This window comes from Gymnogyps californianus, chromosome 7 (assembly GCF_018139145.2).
Source record: "Gymnogyps californianus isolate 813 chromosome 7, ASM1813914v2, whole genome shotgun sequence".
NCBI lineage: Eukaryota > Metazoa > Chordata > Aves > Accipitriformes > Cathartidae > Gymnogyps > Gymnogyps californianus.
In genome coordinates, this window is record NC_059477.1 from 19811096 (window position 1) to 19831856 (window position 20761).

General features: G+C 39.3%; 1 protein-coding gene across 1 annotated transcript in view; it reads left to right on the top strand.

Moving 5' to 3' along the window:
• CHN1 (chimerin 1) overlaps nt 1-20761 on the top strand; it is a 105309-nt gene that overhangs the window by 44127 nt on the left and 40421 nt on the right. Inside the window, exon 6 of the mRNA XM_050900186.1 lies at nt 7084-7372. Within this exon, the coding sequence (XP_050756143.1) occupies nt 7084-7372 (289 nt within the window). The remainder of the gene's footprint in view (nt 1-7083; nt 7373-20761) is intronic.

Genomic DNA, 20761 nt, shown 5'->3' on the forward strand with positions numbered 1-20761 from the left:
AGAAATTGATACACATGTTCTGTCTCCCTAAATTATGAAATTGCATTAAGAAACTAGCCACTGATATTTTAAAAGGAGACATAATTGGTAGGCTATTAGAGCATAATGCTGCAAATGAACCTTTTTAATTTCAGAGGACGATTGCTTTGGTAGCCGAATGCTGTTCATTTTCAGTGGGCTCTTTTGGGACACACGTGTAGTGCTCTTCCAGAACATGCATCATTTGTCACGGGATTACTTACGCATGTAAAATTCAACATCTGCAAAAGGCTTCTTGAATTCAGAGGTTAAAACTGTGCATCTGCATTCTGCTGGAAAGCCTCGTTGTACAGGCTGGGACATCGGAGAGGAACTGGGGAAATAAGAATTGTTTGAAACAACTTTCTATGTGATAATAGCTGAATTACATTTTTTTTTTTTAGTTATCAGTGTATCAAAATTTGGTCATAGTTTATCCTAAATCCACAGCTGATCTATAAGTAGTCAGAAGGAGCCCAGCAAAACAGTAGCTGACTGCATCCCTTCACTTTACCGTGGTAACAGTATTCTGACATCATGCTCTAGTTGGTAGGAAAAAATGATAAAGACCATTTTAAAGACTAAACTTTGCATATCTTTCTGTCTGTATATTTTTTTTTTACCTGATTTGCAAATGCAGTGATTGGCAGTAGCAAGGGCTGAATTCAGTTTCTAGAAACCTTTCTAAAATATTCACACAATATTCCTTGGTTGCTAGCTGAAAAACCTGGGAAACTATATATACATATGTGTATACAGACACACGCGCACACACCAACTTTAAAGCTTAGCTGGGTTAAATAGAATTGCTCCAAAATGTGATCAAACCTATCTGTGGGATAAATATGTTTCAGCCTGACCCACTTTGATCAGTTTTCTTTATTCTGCATGAAATGGCAAAAGAGTGCTCCTTTGTCTGTGGCCAGCTGAAGCTCTCAGGGAGGTACTCTTCCTTCTCCCCCAGGCTTAGCCCATCACACTTCCATAGGAGCAGAATTCAGGCGAGTTTCAAAAATTGACCACTCAGGTGTCTGTGGCTTCTTTTAGATGAAAGAAACAGTTCATGCTTAAAGCTATTTTAATAGGCTAACACAACTGGTATGCCAGCTAATGTGCTGGGCTTTTTTTTTTTTTTTTTCCTTGTGAAAAGCCAAATATTTCTTTTATGAAGGCTTAAATTCTGCTGAAACTAAAGCTGTCATACTGTTGGCTGGGTACATCACACAAGCTAGTGCTAGCCCCAGGGGAAAGTGTGCTGATAAATTTTGGAGCTTGCTTTTCTGCTCTTAAGTAAAACAATTGGACCTTTATTTAAATTATCTTCCACGTAAAAAGTTTCTTTTCCTATATACGATTTCATACTAAATAATATACTCTGTTACTTTGTCAATAACGTGGAAGGTTCAGCTACCAGTAAACAGCATAAGTGTCCTGCCTGTCATCTGCCTTATGTAAATGCACCTGGGCACTACTGAGGTGGCTTCGCTATTATTTAGAATAATAATAAATAGCTACTAACATTAATGAGTAATTAACTGGCTACCTAGGCCCTCCCACATACTAGAATGCTTTTTTCCTTATGGTTCACGTCTTCTTGCTGTGTTCCTGTTCTCCTTCCCTCCTCTTCCCATCTGTTGTTGTTGTCAGCTCTGTTTTCTTTTGGCTAGAGTGTTTAATTTATCTTTGGCAATTCAGTTTGCTGCAGTCTTTCTCCTGCTCATATAAGTTCAGCACTTCTCAGAGGAATATTCTGTGCTTTGGTGGTGGTGTGAATTTTTTGGTAACGTGTCCATGAGCTGTCTGTGCTCAGTGCACATAGCTCATGTTCATTTTATGCTGTGTTCTTCACCTCTGACTAGCTCCTGGTGTGCCACAAAGGTCTTGAGACAAAAGGAGACTTTTCTTATTATTTTGTTAGATTTATTTGTGAAACTTACCATTACAAGTACCAAGGGCTGATAACACTTTCAGTCTTCATTGTTTTCAGCAGCTGTTACCTACTGCCGATGCCCTAGAGCAGTTGTCTCTCTCTCACTTGTGTTGTCCCTGACAGTGCTCATGATCCACAGGAAAGTGCCATTGCTCTGGTCCTCACTGCCTGCTGGTTGCAGCGTGCTATTTGCACAATATTGTTTTCCTCTTGGATGAGGAATTTTGGGCAGTGATGCAGGTGAACAGTCTTCAGTCTCAATTGAGAGAGACGGCTGGGAAGCTGTTGTCAGTGACACCGCACCAGCTCTGAATTTTTTTACTTGATCCCAATTAGACAGTGAGTTGAAGGTTGTGTCTGCATTGGCATGGGGTAGACATGTTGCAGTTCCAGCTCTGGGATTTGTTTTCTGTTTTGAAGGATGCCACACTTTTTCCATGCTAAACTAAACTATCATGCATTCAGCCAGCGCATGGGTCTGATCAGGTTTTAGGGATAACTTTATACCTAATTAATGTTCATCAAGCAACAGCCAGCCAGCCAGCCAACACTGCCCTTCCAAATGGCACAGGAAAACTATCTATAGTGACTGTACTCTGCCACCTTTCCCAGCCATATCAGACAGTGAGAATTTTTTGTCTCCACTTGTATAAAATGCACCTTTACTTTCAATCCCTAATGCACTTGATCTCATTTATGCATATTTTGTTCTTGTAAACTACTGCTAAGGTTTTGGAGATGATGCTATTTGTCAGTCAAGTGCTCTGGGAAGATGGCAAGTTCCACAATTCCCTGGCCATCCTTAGAAATGTTGTTGCCAATAAAAAATAAAAAAACCGCAGAAGTTAGCTGGTCTCAGGAGTTGGAGACCTTCAGGGATAACTGTGTAGAAGAGGTTTTGGCTGCATGCAAGACTGGCATTTCTTTGACAAGGAAATGCGCCAAAAGAGGATCTGTGGAATAATTTGTTTTCTTTCACATGAACACAACATGATTAGGAGACATTCCTGATTGCAAGATTGTTTATATTTCTGTGGCTTTTTATGGAGTGTCAAGACTCTAGTCTTAAGTGTTGGTTGAGAGTTTTCAGAAGTTAGAGCTGAAATTCTGGCACCTAATTTTAAGTGAGACTTCTACCTTCTGGTTGCAAAGCACGTTAAGACACTTTTTCTCCAAGGGAAGATTAAGTCCAAGTGACCTTCAGGCACAGGTACAGAACTTAAGATTTTCCAGCTCAGTGTATGAAGTTGCTTGAAACTAATGAGGACACAAGTAGCCCCAAGGGGTGATCACTTTGTGGTCTGGTTGCAGCTACACATTTTAAATAATGCCTTTGTCTAGATACTCTTCTCATCATAAAATAGCCTGTGAAAGAAGAGAACAGCTACTGTACAATTCTGTATATGGACTGTAAAATCCATCTTCTTAGATGGTAAGAAAGTGCGGATGGGCTCTCGGTCCTTCACATCTTCCTTTTGTTTCATCAGTGAATGCTGCATACAGAGTGGGTGGCTGAGTCTGAAGCCTGTCTCTCTCATGCTATGATGCCTAATTCAACTCCTCAGTCCTTTATTACTAGCCACATTTGCTCTACCATTTAATACGTTTTCCCACGTTGTTATCCACTCTGCCCCACTGGCAACCAAAGGGACTAGACAGAGTGATTGCTTTTCAGACAACTTGGAATAAAAAAAAGTCTTTTATCTGTAGTCCTGCTGCTTGCAAACAAATGCACAGTGGACACAATGAGACTGTTTGACATGTCAGAGGTCTATTTCTTTTTCTTGGAAAAACATCTAATGTTCCCCTCTTTAAACCAAATGAGAACATACATTATCTGTGTCCTGCTTTCTATTTCTTAAACAAAAAACAGCTGGTACTAGTGCTTGCCTTTACGAAGAGACCGTCAGGAAGTTGAAATATCAAATCTTGGCTCTACTTAGTTGCCACGGTGATGTATAATTAACCAGGCTGCAGTAATGTTATAGAAAGTAAACATAAGGAAATATTCTTGCTAATGGAAAAATTTAAACCATTGTTTTAAGTAAGACTGAAGGGACTGAAGATTAAATTTTAATTGATAATTTGCAACTGGACATGTATGTTTGCATTTATATTGTAATTTTATCAAAATAGTGTCATTGTGTGGTCAGAAAGAAATTTGAAAGAGTTTGAAAGAAATAAAACAGGATTCTGAGACACGTTATTGATGGTACAGTCTTTGTAAGAGATTGGTGTTTCATTGATTTGTGGGGATTTGGGGTTTTTTTCCTCCTTGTTGCTAACAAGATTCTATTTGAAAAACAATACATTTCCACACAACGTATCCAATAAGAAATGAATAGAGAGAAAAAAGTTTGATTTGGAACAAATGGGAAATCAGATAAAGGCAAACCGTTCAATGTTCACCTCTTGCAGCTGATATGCAAGCACCTTTTCCAAGTGGTTATGACACTGATGTAGAGTAATTTGTTTGTCTAAATACCTTTCTTTAAGTGGTAATAGTTAAATTATCCTAATGTATTTTAAACTGAGAAAGTTGAATGTACCTTTAGAAGGCCACACATGCCAAAAGAAATTGATGTGCAGTTCCCCAGATCCATACAGGAGGAAGTTTATGTCTGTTTGCGAGCTTTACGAGAGAGATGAGTTTAGGTGTTGGGATACTGTTAAAGAATTAAAACTGTGGAACGTTGTCTATGAGATACTTGTGTGCTGAAATGTGGGTCAGGAGCAGTGAGATAAAGATTATGTACTTTTGGAAATCCTGTTCCTTGTAGTATCTCTCAAAGACACGCTTTATGTGCAGCAGTCTGAACAGAGGTACAGCGTAGGGGCTGCTCAGTAAAACATAGCTGGGGTAGAACCATGCACCTACTGACCCTGATGGGAAGAGGATTAATCCTTTGAGAACTTTTGTTCGTTCTCTGCATTTGGCCATCTTGTTCTTCAGAACTTTGTTTTAGACTCTGAAGGATGTTACTAAAATCAAGACACCATGTGTACTTAGTAATAGGCCCTGAGGAGCTTTTCTGTGCCTTATCTTCTCTTGATATGATTAGTGTAATACTTTCTCTTCTAGAAAGCTAAGAGCAATGTGACCTTCAGCTTGTTTAAAACTCTGCTATAAGTACTGTGAGAGCATATGTTACTGGTTAGGGCAGCAGTTCACCTGCTACATCTCTTAATAAAAATAATTCTATTGCATATTGTCATTTAAGGGCCATTATTCTTCACCTTCAAACTTACTCAGTTCTCCTGTCAAATTTTAACATCATAGTGCTTGTATGTGCTCCATGTGCATTGTTCCCACTGACTTGAGCAGAAGACAGTGAAGGTTGCTCACTTTGGCACTGCAAAGCGCTGAGCACTCTTGCCTCATGTTGACTTCTGTGACAGTGGAGGGTATGCAAGGAGTACGTCTCATGGTCAAAGCCTGTTTGCCACACACTATGTTGAGTAGAAAGATGCTCTGAAGAATGAGCCTGAACGTGTTCCTACCCCTTCTGCTGTAACTTAGGACATTATCTTCCTGCTTTCTGAATGACTTGTATTCACTCAGAATTGCATCTTGTGGTGAAATTAACATTGGGTAAAAATGTATTTCTTTCTGTCATTTTGTAATTTCTTGCTTTTCAGTTTGATTCAGTGAACTTTGTGTGGCATAAAAATGTGCATAGAAGTATCAATTCATTTCCAATAAAATGCCCAAGTAGTTCCTACGTATCGTGTCCTCTTTTCTTACTGAGCAGGACACGGATTCCTGAGGCCCCCCTCACATTTGAGTGTTATGTGAAAATAGCAGCTCCTGAAGTTACAGTCACTGTCAGATTATTGATACGGGGATGGGAAGGTTTGGCATTTTGATTCGGAACACAAGAAAAAAAATTAATATCACAGAACAAGTGTCTTTGCCCATATTTGCAGGAAGAGTGCAATATTTCACCTGCGGCATGGTCTAAAATTATGCTTTCCCCTGTTTGGCAAGGCCGCATTGAAAAGGAGCCACTTCAGCAAAGCACCAGTGTTTACTTTGTTCCTTAACATCTGCTATGAAGCATTTAATTGTAAAATGAAAGCAATCCATCCTTTCAAATTTAGTTTTTAATATTTATTTGGCAGATCGGACCTCACAAGGAGGCCCAATACGCTGAGCAGCCACCCTTGCTGCTGTCTGATCAAGGAATAACACTGGAGTGAGCTGTGAAAGCAGCTTCTTGCCTCCATCTTCTCCACAGGAAACGCGTTGGTTGTTGCCAAGTGCGAACACTGGTGTGTTTTCACACGTTTAGATTGCTTTTAGGCAGAAAATTGTTGCAGATTCTAAGTACAGTTTTTGAAAATACGCTAATATTCAGGTGAAATTGGCATTCTTATGGTTGCTAAGAGCCTGTATCGAAATCCTATTCCACCCCGACTGCAGAATGGCTAGTGTCAGCTTGCTTTCACATTATATATCCTGTATATTACAAAGATTTGCTTGAAGCTCAGGACTTAACAAGCATAACACAGAAGGACTTTTGTACAAAGCTTGAAGAGTTAGTCCTTGGCCTTTGGCCAGGAATAAAGAATGCTTGCCCTTGTGCCATTTTGTCCTGCACTGCTCCAGTTCTGGCAGTGGTTCTGCTTCAGTGTAATTGTTGGCACTGAAGCTCAGCTGAACCCTGAATGGCCTCTTCCTGCAAGCAAGCAGGGGCGCAGAGGTCCGAGACGGCATCAAAACTCCGTATTGATCAACTGTAATAGAGGACTCTATTATGAGAACTCTTCATATCAGAGCCAAGCAAATTGACTACGGCGATGCAGTAGTAAAGTACTAAAAAAAGACATACAGAGTGTGAAGTAATTTTCAGTTTTTCCACAGGATAATGGAGGGGCTAAAAGAATAAGAGAACAAACAGCTCCTTCTGGGACAGTCACTGTTCTGGCTATCTATCTGCAGTTGTTGTTGATCTCTCCTTCCTATCTGTGCTAAGTAGTAGCTGAGTTTTTCATTCTCGTCTGGACCAGACACAGCACATAGTCACAGCTTTAAGTGATAAAGTGTTTTTTATTGTTTGCAAAGGCTTGCTTACTCTTCTTTATTCTGCTTACTGTTCTTTAAAAAAAAAAACTTTCCCATTTCATTGAGGCAGATTTGGAAGTCAAACCAGAAACTTCAGACTCTACTACGATGGAAAGCACTTTGTTGGGGAGAAACGTTTTGAGTCCATCCATGACCTGGTGACAGATGGATTGATTACTCTTTATATTGAAACGAAGGCAGCTGAATACATTGCCAAGATGACAATAAATCCAATTTATGAACACATAGGATATACAACTTTAAACAGAGAGCCAGCACACAAAAAACATATGCCAACCCTGAGAGATGAACATGATGGCAAACAGTCTACAGGAGAGGATGAGGTAGCAGAAAAGAGGGTAAGCAATTGTTAACCCACACTCTTTTTTCTGTTAGACTTTTTATTTTGTACTTTTAACCCTCCCCCTCTACTATAAAGTGCTAAAGGTATCTGTAGATATTTAGTCTACATATTTATTTCCAGTATTGCATTAATAGTAATATTTAAACTGGTTATAGGGTTTTTAATGGTAATTTTTGCGTATTGCAAATTTCTATGATTTGGACGTTAGTTTTTATCATTGTGAGGTTCCTTTCTTCAGATATTTTCACAGTTATAGATGTTACCATTAAGCCACTCCTTTATTTCAAACAGGCTAAGAATATTTCTTCTTAAAATTGTTTACAGTATATAAGACAACTGCCTTTTCATCAAAAATTATATTTCTTAATATATTCAGCATTCCCCAAACAAATGCATCCCATAATCTATTCAGCACTCTGCATACAATGACAGTAAAGTTGTCCACATTATAAATAAGCCTGTTCATTAAGTTGATAAAATGTTAAAACATTTCACTTGGCTAAGTTCAGCCTGTCAGAAGCTGACAGAGCTATTTTTGGCCTTAGCCAGACTTATGAAGAAGGATTGCTCTCTTCAGAGAGTTGCAGTATCAGCTGAGAACTAACTGCGTCCTGGATTATAAAAGAAAAACGAACAACAAAGAAATCTTAGAATCGGTGAAAACAGAAATATTAAGGAAGGTTGGGAATGTATCAGGCAGACAAAGTAGCTGCCTGAAACTTCATTTATGTGACAGAGAAAACTTAAAAAGAAAACATAATGTAAATTCCATCAAGTTAAACTAAATACTTTTTTTATTGAAAAGCTGACATATGAAAGTCTTTTTAAAGTGTATTTTTACATACGTGTAGGTGTTAATGCATGTATAATAGTCTGATATGCTCCCCTATTTCACAAACTTAAGAATGACGTTAGGAGTATCTAATATGCTTATAGCACTTAGAAGAAATGCTAACCTTAGTTGGGATCGTCTGTTTGTCTTTCCAATATCTGTGATTTCAGTTTTTCTTGAGGTAGAGGAAAGGTCTCACTGACAATTTCCAACATACATGACTATTACAGTGAAACTAAACTCCGTACAGAGTCCACAGAGAGAGGAGGCTCATAGTTTTGGTCCTTCACTTCTCCAGCAGAGTCTGTCATCCTGCACTGAATTTGCTGAGAGATGAAGCACCCAACTTAGCTTAAAGTATGAATCTTTACTGTTATCAGATCATTTTGACAAAAGAAATACTGGTGGGGATATTGAAGCTAGCTGACCATGTTAAATATCCGATTTCTTGCCTGTTAGGTACCAATAGTAGAGGGGTGAGTTATCAGTTATAGTTCCTGACAGCCACTGACTTGCAGCGTGCTGTTTCAAAAGGATTTTTTTGCATGTTATCATAGAGAGTTCATTATAATGCAAAGCCTGGGTAAAAATCTTCTGTAAGAGATCTGGAAGTCACCGCTTTGGGTTTCTTTGGTAAAATTAACTCTTCCTGCGTTTAGCAACTTTCAAGTGGTAACAGAACTCTGTTCTGTCACAAGATTTTTTAGACTGATGAAAAAATTTTCATAGTAAAGGGATTTCAATGATTATTGTTGAAGAATGCTGTTTTTTCCATAGATTACATGGTGTTATGTCAGACTCATCAACAAGGTATACATGTTGTTTTGAAGCATTTTTCATGAAATAGCTCAAGAACTATTAAATATTTCTCACAGATCAAAATTTTAGGTGAAAAACCTTTAGAGAGGTTATTCACATAATTGCAACATCCCACCCCATTTGTCTGGAAGTTACAAGGAACTAAAGTGGCTTCATCTGCAACATAGTTCAACAGCAGTGGTGTTTACTGGCCTGAAGCCCAGCTTTTGAGCCTTTTCTCTTTATTTGTCTTGGAACTATGTTGATGTGAACAAAATGAGGCACACAGACACAACAGTATAGATAAACGTGGAGATTTCTGTTTAATTTTCAAGTCATTATCCAGTTGGGATTACTACCCGTGGCTGCACAGGGAAGGCACAGTGTGATCCTTTTTACTGTGGAGTGGCGCAGAGGTGACATCTTTGCTGCCTTTACACCTCTCAGGGTCTTTGCTGGAAGATGACACAGAGAGTCCCGAGTGTCACTTCACCTGGCAAATCACCAAGGAGAATAGGGCATTCAACCCCATGACCAACACCCTATCCCAGTAGACATCTCAGCATTTGGAATAAGCCCCAGCATCCAGCTAAGGCTTGCCAAATCCTTTCTCCCTCCTCTGTAAGTCACAGGATGTGGGGAGTATGGGAAGGGGGAGAGATACGGTGGTGGCCTCGCTGAATGTCTCATGGGGGGTGGTGGCTATGTGCAATGTAGGAGTGGTGGGGAGAGGAGACCTTGGAGGGCTTTCCCAAGTGTCTCCCATCACGGTCTGGGGGACTCGACTACTTGCACACCCACTAAAGCTGTCACCTTGACAGCCTGGGAGAACTGTTTCGGGTTCAGTGGGGTGAACATAACTGACTGGCTGGAGGACTGTACAGGCAGGTGACTGAATCACATCTGGTGGTTAATTTTATTTAAAAATAATAATTGAAATAATGATATATATATACTTGTTTGACAAATAATTTGCATTTAAAGCATGCGTACTGGATGACAGGAAATATTTCTCTGGCTTTTTTAAAAGTCTGCCTACTATAAAAAGTTAACATGCTAGCAGCAAGGAACACAGGAGAGATTACATCTCCACTTAAACAGAAGACTCAATCTTTCTGCTAGTTTATAAGCTTTCTTTGGTAAAATAATAATAATGAAATAAGAAAAATGTACATACCCTCTACTAAATTGCCTGCTTTTTGTACAGGCTCCTGCTTCTCATTGATACTTACTTGAAAACTTCAATTAACAATAATCTAGTATTTACCTTATTATGAATTATTTAACCATGATATAAGGAAGCTTTCTTATAGGACATTTATAAATAGGTCAAGTAGTTTTTCTTTCTCTTTGGTGGGAGGGATGGCAGATGATTCCTATTGTCCAATATAAAGAGAATATCACTGAATCGATACTGACAATTCTAACAAAGAATGCAAGGAAAATTGTTCAAAATTGAACAAGAAAAAACCATTGTCTTATGATCCAAACAGCAAAATCTGTGTGCTACAACATTAGCCCATTAGCCCCATGGTGAGGATGAAAATTTCTGCAGGGTACAGTATTTGGCAATTAATGTGTCTTTACCAGTTTTATACTGTAGCCACACAGCTTCTCCCTGCACTGTATGCTTCCTCCTCCGTAAAGAGAGGAAGAAGTCTGGGTCTTGAACATTGATCATCCTGAGCCAAAATACATTGCCAGATTTGCAGACTCTGAGGCTGTTCAGATCCAAATCTAAACTTTGTGCCAGCGACTGTTGCCCAATCCTGTGTGGGTGGGGTATGAAAGATAAACCCTTCAGAGGAAGGAAAGACACACAGGCTCTGACTGGGAAACAGCTGGTGGGAATGCTGTTTCGCTTTCTGCCATAAAATCAAGTGGAGGAAATTGGGCAGCCAGAGAACATACCCCAAACTTGAGAATGAAATATTAAAGAGCGCTTCACCTAGCCTTGAGTTTGGTGTGGGGCAGTAGCAGGGAACACCACAGATTTGTGTTAGATGCCTCCCAGCATGTGCTAATAATACTTTATTTGTTCCCCACTCTTTTTGGCAATTAATTTATAGTAGAAGAATTCAGCATGTGTTGGGTGACTTGTCATATGCAATACATTAAAAATGAGCTTTAGTAAAGGGGAAGGATTTAAAGACCATAAAAGATGAAAAGACAAAAATTATGCAATTGTTAGATGAGGATTGTAGGACGCAAATCACAATACTCCTAAGTACTGAGTCCTGCGAGAGACTATATTGTGGTGTGATTTAAGATGCAGTTTTTAATAGGAAAAGCATGAGAATATAATCCACTGCGCAGCATGTGCTTCACTGACTATGAGAAGGAATATGACTGCTTACCATGTACAAGTATATATTAAAAATTAAAATTAAATTCCTGGTTAATGATTTATGATTTTCATAACCTATGAAAGAATTAATAAATAGTCAGAGATAACTGGAGGAGTGGAGATTGAAAACAGGAGAGTGCTTGTCATGCTCGAATGCCCTGAATAGATATTTTAGCTGCCATGCTAAAAAGGTAATGCTGGTTCCCAAAACAGTCTGCAGATTGTTCAGAATTCAATTGTGCAGCCATCGTGGTCTGTGTGTTAAGAGAGGGCTAAGATTCATTTGAAAGAGGGCTTCCCATGTGGATTCAGTCTGTATGGCCTAGTGTGGAAGTGGAAATAATACCCAGTATCACAAGATTTACTATTCCTCCCATGCCTTGAATACTGATGGATCTCTGAACATTCTCCACTCTGAAAGGTAATTATGGCCTTGGAGTAGATGACTTGATTCAGTTAAATACCTTATAAAAATAGTAGCTTTCAGAAATTAATAAATACCTAGATACATATATCAAAGTCCTTCTTGAAAGTCCTGCAAAACATGAAATTTTTTTTTTCATTTTGACATGCTTTTAAGATATTAATGTAAGAAGTTGTAGGAGTGATTTATTCAAGATTTAATATTTGTTATGAGAAAATGAAGTAATTAGTTACAAGTTATCCCATCTTGCAAAATGAAATGCTGAGGTTAATGTTAGGATAGCAATTGAATCACATTTATTCGTGTTTACTTTGGTGATAAGTGCTATTTCTTCAAGAAACTTCAGTGGCTGCAAATCAATTAAAGACGCCTTCTAGACTGTACTACGTTCAGTTCAATTCCTACCGATGGAAAGAATTGAGAGAAGGTTTGTGGCAGCAGTCACCCAACAAAAGCACTCTTTTGTTCTATTTTTAATGACCTTAGTGGTGATACTATTTTTTCCTCCATAGTGATGAAGGCTGATTGTCTGCAACCCTGTGCAAGGAGATCTGGAAATGTAAATCTATGTCATTTTAGTAGGAAACATGCTTTTAAGCCTGCCTCCGAATATAATCCAGATCACAAAGTTAATTGCAATCTCTGTGTACATTTCTAACGGATTCTTAACAGCCTCCACATACAAAATCAAGGGTCATACTTACGGGTGTTTGCAGAGGGACTAGTCTCACTTTCCAACCTCGAACTGACACTGGTATTTTCATTAATGACACTGTTCTACTTTTGCTCTCAGTCAAATCTGTTAGTAAGATCTGCTTTAAACCATCCTTCACCAAAGCTTATTTTATCTTCAGTGAAAGGACATCAGAAAATGTAGCCGAGGAAGTTACAGTAGTCTGTCGTAGAAGCATAAGCTCCCCTTAGCAAGGTCTGTGATGGAGGAAAACAGCTTTGAACAACATTGTTTGGTGCCCAGTAATGCCAATGCTGGGACCAGTAAGAACTAAAAAGAAGATGTGGTCTTAATAATGAGTGAGGGAAGTGTGCTTTGAGAGTGCAGAAATCTTGATGCTGGAAGTTGTATATTTCCATTTACTCGAATTAACTTAATTTTATTAGAAAAGATGGGTATGTAATGTATAAAACTCTAGACAAGCTGTAGCTATAACAAGGGTAGCAACAAAGCAATAATGTTTTTAAAAGTACAGCTAATAAACGTTTACCTTAAAGTACATTTAAAGACACAGGAGAGTGAGCACTGAAGAATCCCAGGGGTTAACTTGAGGAGATTGTCAACTCCTTTCTCACAAATGTTCCTTTTCAGTCCCTGCGCGGGTGTCAATGACAATCACTCTTTTAAGTTTAATGTAATTTATAAATAAAACATAACTCTATGGAAAGCAAAAACTTCTATTTATTTCTTCTGGGTTTAGCCCATCTTTCAGCAGAGACTTCAAAGCACAGACAATTTTGTCAATACCAAGAAAGTTCCTAGCAGGATGAAAGACAAGCCTACTTTTTAGGTAGCTGCTCCAGCATATCGGCAACATCGTACTCTGTGGAGATTGCCCCACCCTCAATCTTCTTCATCTTGCATTAGCATCTTGCATCATCTGTGCATTAGCATTTCTGGTGGTAGGGATCTAGTGCCATATATGTCGTTATATATGGCACATACAGTTCAAACTAAGACTGCAAATGGTTAGGATGCCTTTTTGTAAGCATATATGTTTTTAACTTAACTATATCTTTATTAAGACCCGAGAAAGGAGGGCTAATCACACGTGCTGTCCAGCACAAAGAAAATTCTTTTCTCCAAACTACGGAGAGCTTTTTCTACTCATAATCACTGAGGGTAACCTAAGCCCTTATTTATGTTCAGTGTGGCAGTAAAATTGATACGCTAAAAAGATTATATAAACTGATCTTAGTTTAAGATTCAGAGCTTCCAAATGAAGCATAAACTTTGCTAATTTAATCCCCAGGTCACGGAATATCTAGTTTTTCTCTTGTCAGTATCTCATGCTTATAAAGGATAAATTAGCAAGCCAGACTTGTTTTTTAAGGGTTTCTCACTGGACCTGTAGCTCAGCTCCAGTGCTAAACATGGTCCCATAACTTTGCTGTTTTTCCCAGGCCAAATTCTTTTCTTCTTCTCTCCTTGCCAGCTCCAGTCGGTGCTCAGCTGTGCTCATTAGTTCCTGTGGGTTACAAATGGCATCCCAGCTGATTCCAGTTAGCCTCACAGGACCTTACCTGCCTGCCTCGGTGTGCCTGCCTGTGCCTCCAAAGCACATTAATTTAATGCTCACACAATGTGTGGGATTAATGTGAAATGAAAGTCGCATGCTTGTGTTGGTAGCCTGATTGCATATTGCTGGTCTAGTATTACAAGGTTCAAAACAAATAAGGCTCCACAAACTTCAGGCAGTGAGGAGTGGCTTAGGTCAGGTTGCATTTCAAATGCACAGCGTGCCTCCTGTCATGATGCTACTCCTGTAGAGAGGTTTCCTTCATTTTGTAGGTAAGCACAGTTGAGGATCAGCATCCCGCTTCAGCCTTTTGTCGTGGGTACAAGTCATTTGACTGCTCGCTGAGATGACTTTTCACGTTACTTTCTGCTTTTTCACGTAAGAGTGGCTCTTTTATGATCTGGCATGTGAGATGTGTACACAAAGATATAGTCTTCAGGAAGTCCAGTGTCTAATTATACTGAGACAGGCAGCTGCCATGTGAAATCGGGGGGTCTGGTGTCTCAGACTCACAGACCAGACCCTCAGCAAAAGTGTGGGGAGTAATTACCCTCAGTGTATGCCCTGTGCCTGATCGAGCCTTTGTAAAATGAATAGTGTACATAACTGTTAAAAAGGCTGTAAAGCAGTACAGTTGCTGTGCAATTAAATCTGAAGAATACTGGTTGTGTTGTTACTGATAAAATGAAACCATTAGCAATGAATAAGCTATTATTCTTTTCCTGTGTTTGTCAGTGTTGTGAGGTAAGTCAGTGTGAAGCCCTCAGCAGCAGTTCTTCCAGGGTTTGTAATGCTTGATGGTTTGGATCTTGTTACATTTTTAATGCCCTTCAAAAATTACCGTATAGCCTTAGCTTCTCTTATGTGTACTGGCAGGAGTTTCCTTCCTTTTTAACTGGGATAGGCTAGAGCAAGAAGGATCGCAGGGAGGGAGGAAGGAGTCTCCCTTAGCTTTTGAAGAGCCAGAGAGGATAGCTTTATTCGGGCGCTCTTCAGGGGGAGAGAGATTTTTCCTGTCCTGGTGGACCTTAGTAGATGGGACACAGAAATACAGAGGTCCAGCTCAACTCCTGATGAGCAATGGAGAGCTGTCATGGCTTCAGTTCGAACATGCCATAGGAGTCTGCTGCTTACCTTCCCTATGGGCCTTATATTTGAGGTTTCCAAAAAGGCTGCCTAGATATATAGTGGGGAAGCCTCATAGCCATATATAAGAAAATTGTAATTTTTTTTTTTTAAAAAACCTGTGGTTTCCCTTGACTTTTTATGCCTTCTCACAACTGAATAATCCATGCAGTGGCCACAGAAAGGAGAAGGTGGGTCTCTTCCAGAGCAGTCTCTAAAGCAGGCATATAGTTGTCATTTATTGTTTATGCAAAGAGCTTCCCGGATGGTGAGGGACTGCGGTGGGTTGCTAGCTGGCAGCTCCCTCGTTTGTTGTTCTCTTTCCTTAGCTGTGTGAGTTTGGGGTCTTTTTTTTTAAACTCCTCCTCCCATCTGGCATCTCCTAATTATTTTCTATTACTAATCACTTCTACAGGAAACAGACTGGACTGTTGAATTAAGGGCCCTATAAAAGGATAATTTTGTTATTTACAAGTTTCTTACCTCACTTAGACTTTATAACGTGACACTGTATAGCTGGTGATAATCACCTTGGGCTACGATTGTGTCTAATCTCATAAACTAGGCAGGGTCAGGTCTGGTCACTAGTTGAACATGAGAGTCCCAAGGAAAAGCTGGGGCTGCGGGAAGTGGGGTTGGTAGCACCTTTGGCTATGAACTAATTGTCATGGTTTAACCCCAGCCGGCAACTAAGCACCACGCACCCGCTCGGTCACTCCTCCCCAGTGGGATGGGGGAGAGAATCGGAAGGGTGAAAGTGAGAAAACTCATGGGTTGAGATCAAGACAGCTTAATAGGGAAAGCAAAAGCCACGCACGCAAGCAAAGCAAAACAAGGAATTCATTCACCACTTCCCATCGGCAGGCAGGTGTTCAGCCATCTCCAGGAAAGCAGGGCTCCGTCACGCGTAATGGTTACTTGGGAAGACAAATGCCATCACTTCGAACATCCCCCCCTTCCTCCTTCTTCCCCCAGCTTTATATGCTGAGCATGATGTCATATGGTATGGAATATCCCTTTGGTCAGTTGGGGTCAGCTGTCCCAGCTGTGTCCCCTCCCAGCTTCTTGTGCACCCCCAGCCCACTCGCCGGTGGGGTGGGGTGAGAAGCAGAAAAGGCCTTGACTCTGTGTAAGCACTGCTCAGCAATAACAAAAACATCCCTGTATTACCAACACTGTCTTCAGCACAAATCCAAAACATAGCCCCATACTAGCTACTCTGAAGAAAATTAACTCTATACCCAACCAAAACCAGCACACTAATATCCGACATGTCTTGTGTTTTATATCCTCTGCAACTCTGTAGCCTGCATAAATCTGTGCTAAGAGTCTGACTACCAGGGATTTTCTCCACTTACCTCTATCGTTACTCAGATAAGCTCCTTTTTCTCCTTACTGTTTGCTGGGGGGGGGGGGGGGGGGAAGATGTTTTTTATTTAGATGGGAGGTGGGAAAGCATGTTACCTTGGTCACTGTTTACATGCTCATACATACAAATACATGTCATTTGGCTTCTGTACAAAGATGGAAAGGACATGGAGCTGTGGCGGTCTGGTGTGTCACACCCCATTTGGTTAGCGAATCCCCTGACAGGCAGGCACATCTGCTCCACTAATAATTGCCCATTCATAAGTGCTTACCAAACCCTTAAGACCCATGAAGAGTGAAATGCTTGTTTTAGAAGTGGTAGCTGAAAGAGAAGTAGTTAGAGGTGCCTAAATGAAGTATTAGACTGTGAAAGAAAAAAAGAACAACCTTTTATCCTGTGGTTAATGCCGCAGAAGCTTATCTGTTCTAGCCCTTGTTTCTTTCCTTTTAATCTTTCACAAGAAAAAAGATTTTCAGATAAAACTTCTCATGCTTAGTTTTAGTCTCTAGCTGAATGTTTTTCTTTTCTGAATTTGAAAAAAAGTAAGGAGAGCAGTTTAGTTACTAAGCTCAATAAACTGCTTGCTCTTATTACTTCAAACCTGTCACACTCATCATCAGCGAAGACAGCAACTCTTGACAGTTTTGCAAAGTCTTCCTTTGATAGTTAACTTTTAGAACATGAAACTTTTCCATATTTAACCTTTTTTCTGCATGGCATCAGCAGTTAGAAATAGTGTTGCTTCTGGCATTCAGTGTTCCTACAGTTCTAATGTTTAAGCAAGGTAAGAATCATCACACTGAAAAGTCTGATTCTCAGCTGATGAACAGTTGTTGCTCTCATCCTCATCATCTTAGTACTGATATTCCTCACATCCATACAACTTCTAAGATAACTACAGGATGATGTGTTTCTAGTAGTGAAGTTTGTATTATAATGCACTTAGACTATATTGCTTTTTAGTGGGGATTATTATTGCATTTGGTTAGAGCTAAAGCAGTTTGAAATAGTTTGCCTAAGGAACATTAGAGCTGGTATCACAAAGTATAATGTTCTCTATTAAACCTTAGTCATATGTGTATGTGATTTAGTGATTTTTTTTAAGATTTCCAATTTGTGAATTAAATTAGTAGCACTTAGAGGCAAGCAGCTTTTCCCCTTCCTGAGAGAATAGTGGAGGAATACTGTGAAAATATGAAAGGCTGTATTCCTAATTTCCATTTTTCATGTAATAGTGAAGTATTTTAAAAGCTCTATGCTTTATATCATGTATCAAATAGTTTATTGGTTGAAGATTTCTGATGATTTTACATTGCTGGAAAAGTCTTGAAGCATTTCCCAGACTTAATATGATAGTGAATTACATTTGCATTCAGGCATTTCTGTGAATTGGCTGATGATTAGAGTAACAATGTGTTTAATACAAATGCACAAAAATTGCAAGAAGTATCATGTGTTGTTATCTTTCACAGAATTTGAAGTGCTCAGTCTCTTAAGTGGCAGCTTCTCCTGCACTCCAGCCTCCAAATCCTTGCTAGCATTTGTCACAGCACTGCAGCCTGGTGCCTGGAAGCTGCCAATCACCTCTGTCACACACTGGAGTTCTCAAGGCAGACTCACTGCTCAGCAAGTTCATAATGCTGAGAGCTTACTGGATAATTTTTTTTTTTATGGGCCTTATGGGTTAATTCTCTTGGGCTATTTTTATTGTTGAAAATTCAAACAACCTCAGTGTTAGAAATCTTACGAGCATTGTCACTTAAAGTGCTGGTTGATGGTGGCAGTACAAATAAAAAATTGCCCTGTAAGATGAGATGAAAAACGTGACTAAGAAAGAAGAAAGCAGTTGTGCTGGATAAACATTTTGTTCATTGCCAATAATTTTGTTCATTACCAATGAATTTAAGAAATGGAACTATACCCCAAACTTAGTCTTTCAGCTTCAATGTGCCCTATACTCAAAATAAGAGCTTTTGTCCAAAGATCATATGCCTCTGAAATCCCAATTGTCAGATCTTTGAGTTACTGATTGGGACCTAGGACTAGTGTATTTCAACTGAAAATAGACATCAACTAAACATTATGTTGCGAGAAACCACAGACTTGCGGGGGGGGTGGTGGGGGTGGTGGTGGTGGTGGACCAAAACCAAAATAAAACACCCCAAAGTCCCTCCTGTGTAACAGGAGTTGTATAACCTGTCCACATGCCAATGCCTGCTTCTCCCCCAAAAGGTAGCCCAAATTTATAATGGGGAGTTGCATTACCAGTCCCATTTTGAATCACTCAAAATGATTCAGTTTTCAAATCAAGACATTATTTAAATTTGTTTCAAAGATGCTGGGTTTGACCATTTGAGATGATGGTTTCTTGAGTGCCTGTCTCAAGTAAGAATTTTTAACAGTTATAGCTCCCTCTAGGGAAATGGGATGCTTCCTGCCCTTATATGAAAATTTTCATGACAGAGGCATTTTAAAATGTTAATTAAGAAACTAAGAGGGAATAAATAGGAAAAATGAACCATATGTGAAAAAGAAGACATGAGAAAATTGGAACACTGGTCAACAGAATGTAAAACAAGCCTTTTCTGAGAATGTGATCAGGAATTAGAAGATACTCTGGGTGGCAATAAACTGATAATTTGGTAATAACTGATAATTTGACTTTGGGAGCAGAGTATAATTCCACTGCCAATTCCACTCTGGTTTTATTCATTGCAGGTTTCAAATCAGTCCTGATTTAAACAGCGATTTATGCAAGGATAGTGGGAGCCCACATGAGAGACTCATTTGAAGGATGATCAGCCTACCTCATTTTCTGAGTCTGCCTAATTTTGTTGTATGAAATGAACATAGACCCTGACCCACAGCGCTGGTGCAGCTATGCCTATGGACACACATGCACCTAGAAAACTGGTAATCAGGGTCTGCAAGGAGTGCTGATGGACACTGGGAGTTACCCCATTTTGTCATTTTTGTGCAGTGAGGTGGTCCATAAGCAGGTTTTCACCATTATAAATTTTCAAGAATGCTGCGTGTCCATGTCACAACTCTAGTATTCCTTCAGGTTAAAAATTGTTTTCACCTTGATTCCTGGGGTTGAATCAAGTGATAATTAAGGAAGGATTAGGAGACTTTGCACTCTTAGTTTTATTTATGCTAAGTAAGTATGATTATGGACTGAAAGTATGTTGAAGAAACTGTGACAGCACATGTATCATAGCAACATAGCTTATTCAGGAAGAAGTGGATGGATTCAAAATAGAGGATGTGCCAATGGAGCAGGTGTAGTCTGAAATATAAAGAGTGTTTAGAAATTAATGAGCTGCAGTTTTCAATTATAACATACATTGAATTACTCTAAATTGAATTACTGTGTAGAACAAAAAAGGCTAATATTAGATGAATTAGACTGCCAGACAAGACTAATGTGAAATGAATATTATACATCAGGTAAGAAAATATTAATGAGACATAAAAAGAAATTTCCATACCACTTGCCCATGTTATACCAGTAGCCAAAGCTCCTATTCCATGAGGATTAAATGAAAAAAAACCACTAATAAATGTAATAATAGAAAGACTGTGTGGATTATATGATTGTCATTATCCCCAAGTGTGTACATTTTCAGTTACAAAAAGATAGAGGTTTATTGTAAAAACTGCTTTTATCAATATCTTAAATGGATATCATAAAGGAAGTGTTGTAAATTGTTTATTTCATAAAGTTTGGCCACTGTCAACATTTCCTTGCTAGAAGACAGGTAAGGTTCCTCATCAAGGGGTATGGTTAAGCTTTGTGATGTTCCTTCTCTTTTTTTTTTTTTTTTTTTTTTTATTTTTACTTGTATTTGAGGAAATCCTTGTAACAGTGTGGGTCAGATGAGAAATAAACTATCACCAGTCCCTTGTGGTTTCAGAAGATTAGTCTAACAGCCTGTTTTCTCTTATGATACTGAAATGTCGTATATTAGTAACAAAGAGCGTTTGCCAAAAGAGTAGCATTCATGCAGCTGCCAATTTGCATTACATTTTGACTGTTATCACTCCGATAGAGCACATTGTCTTGTGGCATTTATAAATGACTTTTAAGTCTGCCTTGATGTGTCACAAGCCAAGAGGCTTTTGCTGGAGTGACCCCTTGCTGCAATGAACGTCAGTCGTGCCTCGGTCACAACAGCACAGCTCCCTGCAGGCCAGCAAGGAGACACGCCACAGACAAAGGGAAGGGAAGAAAACG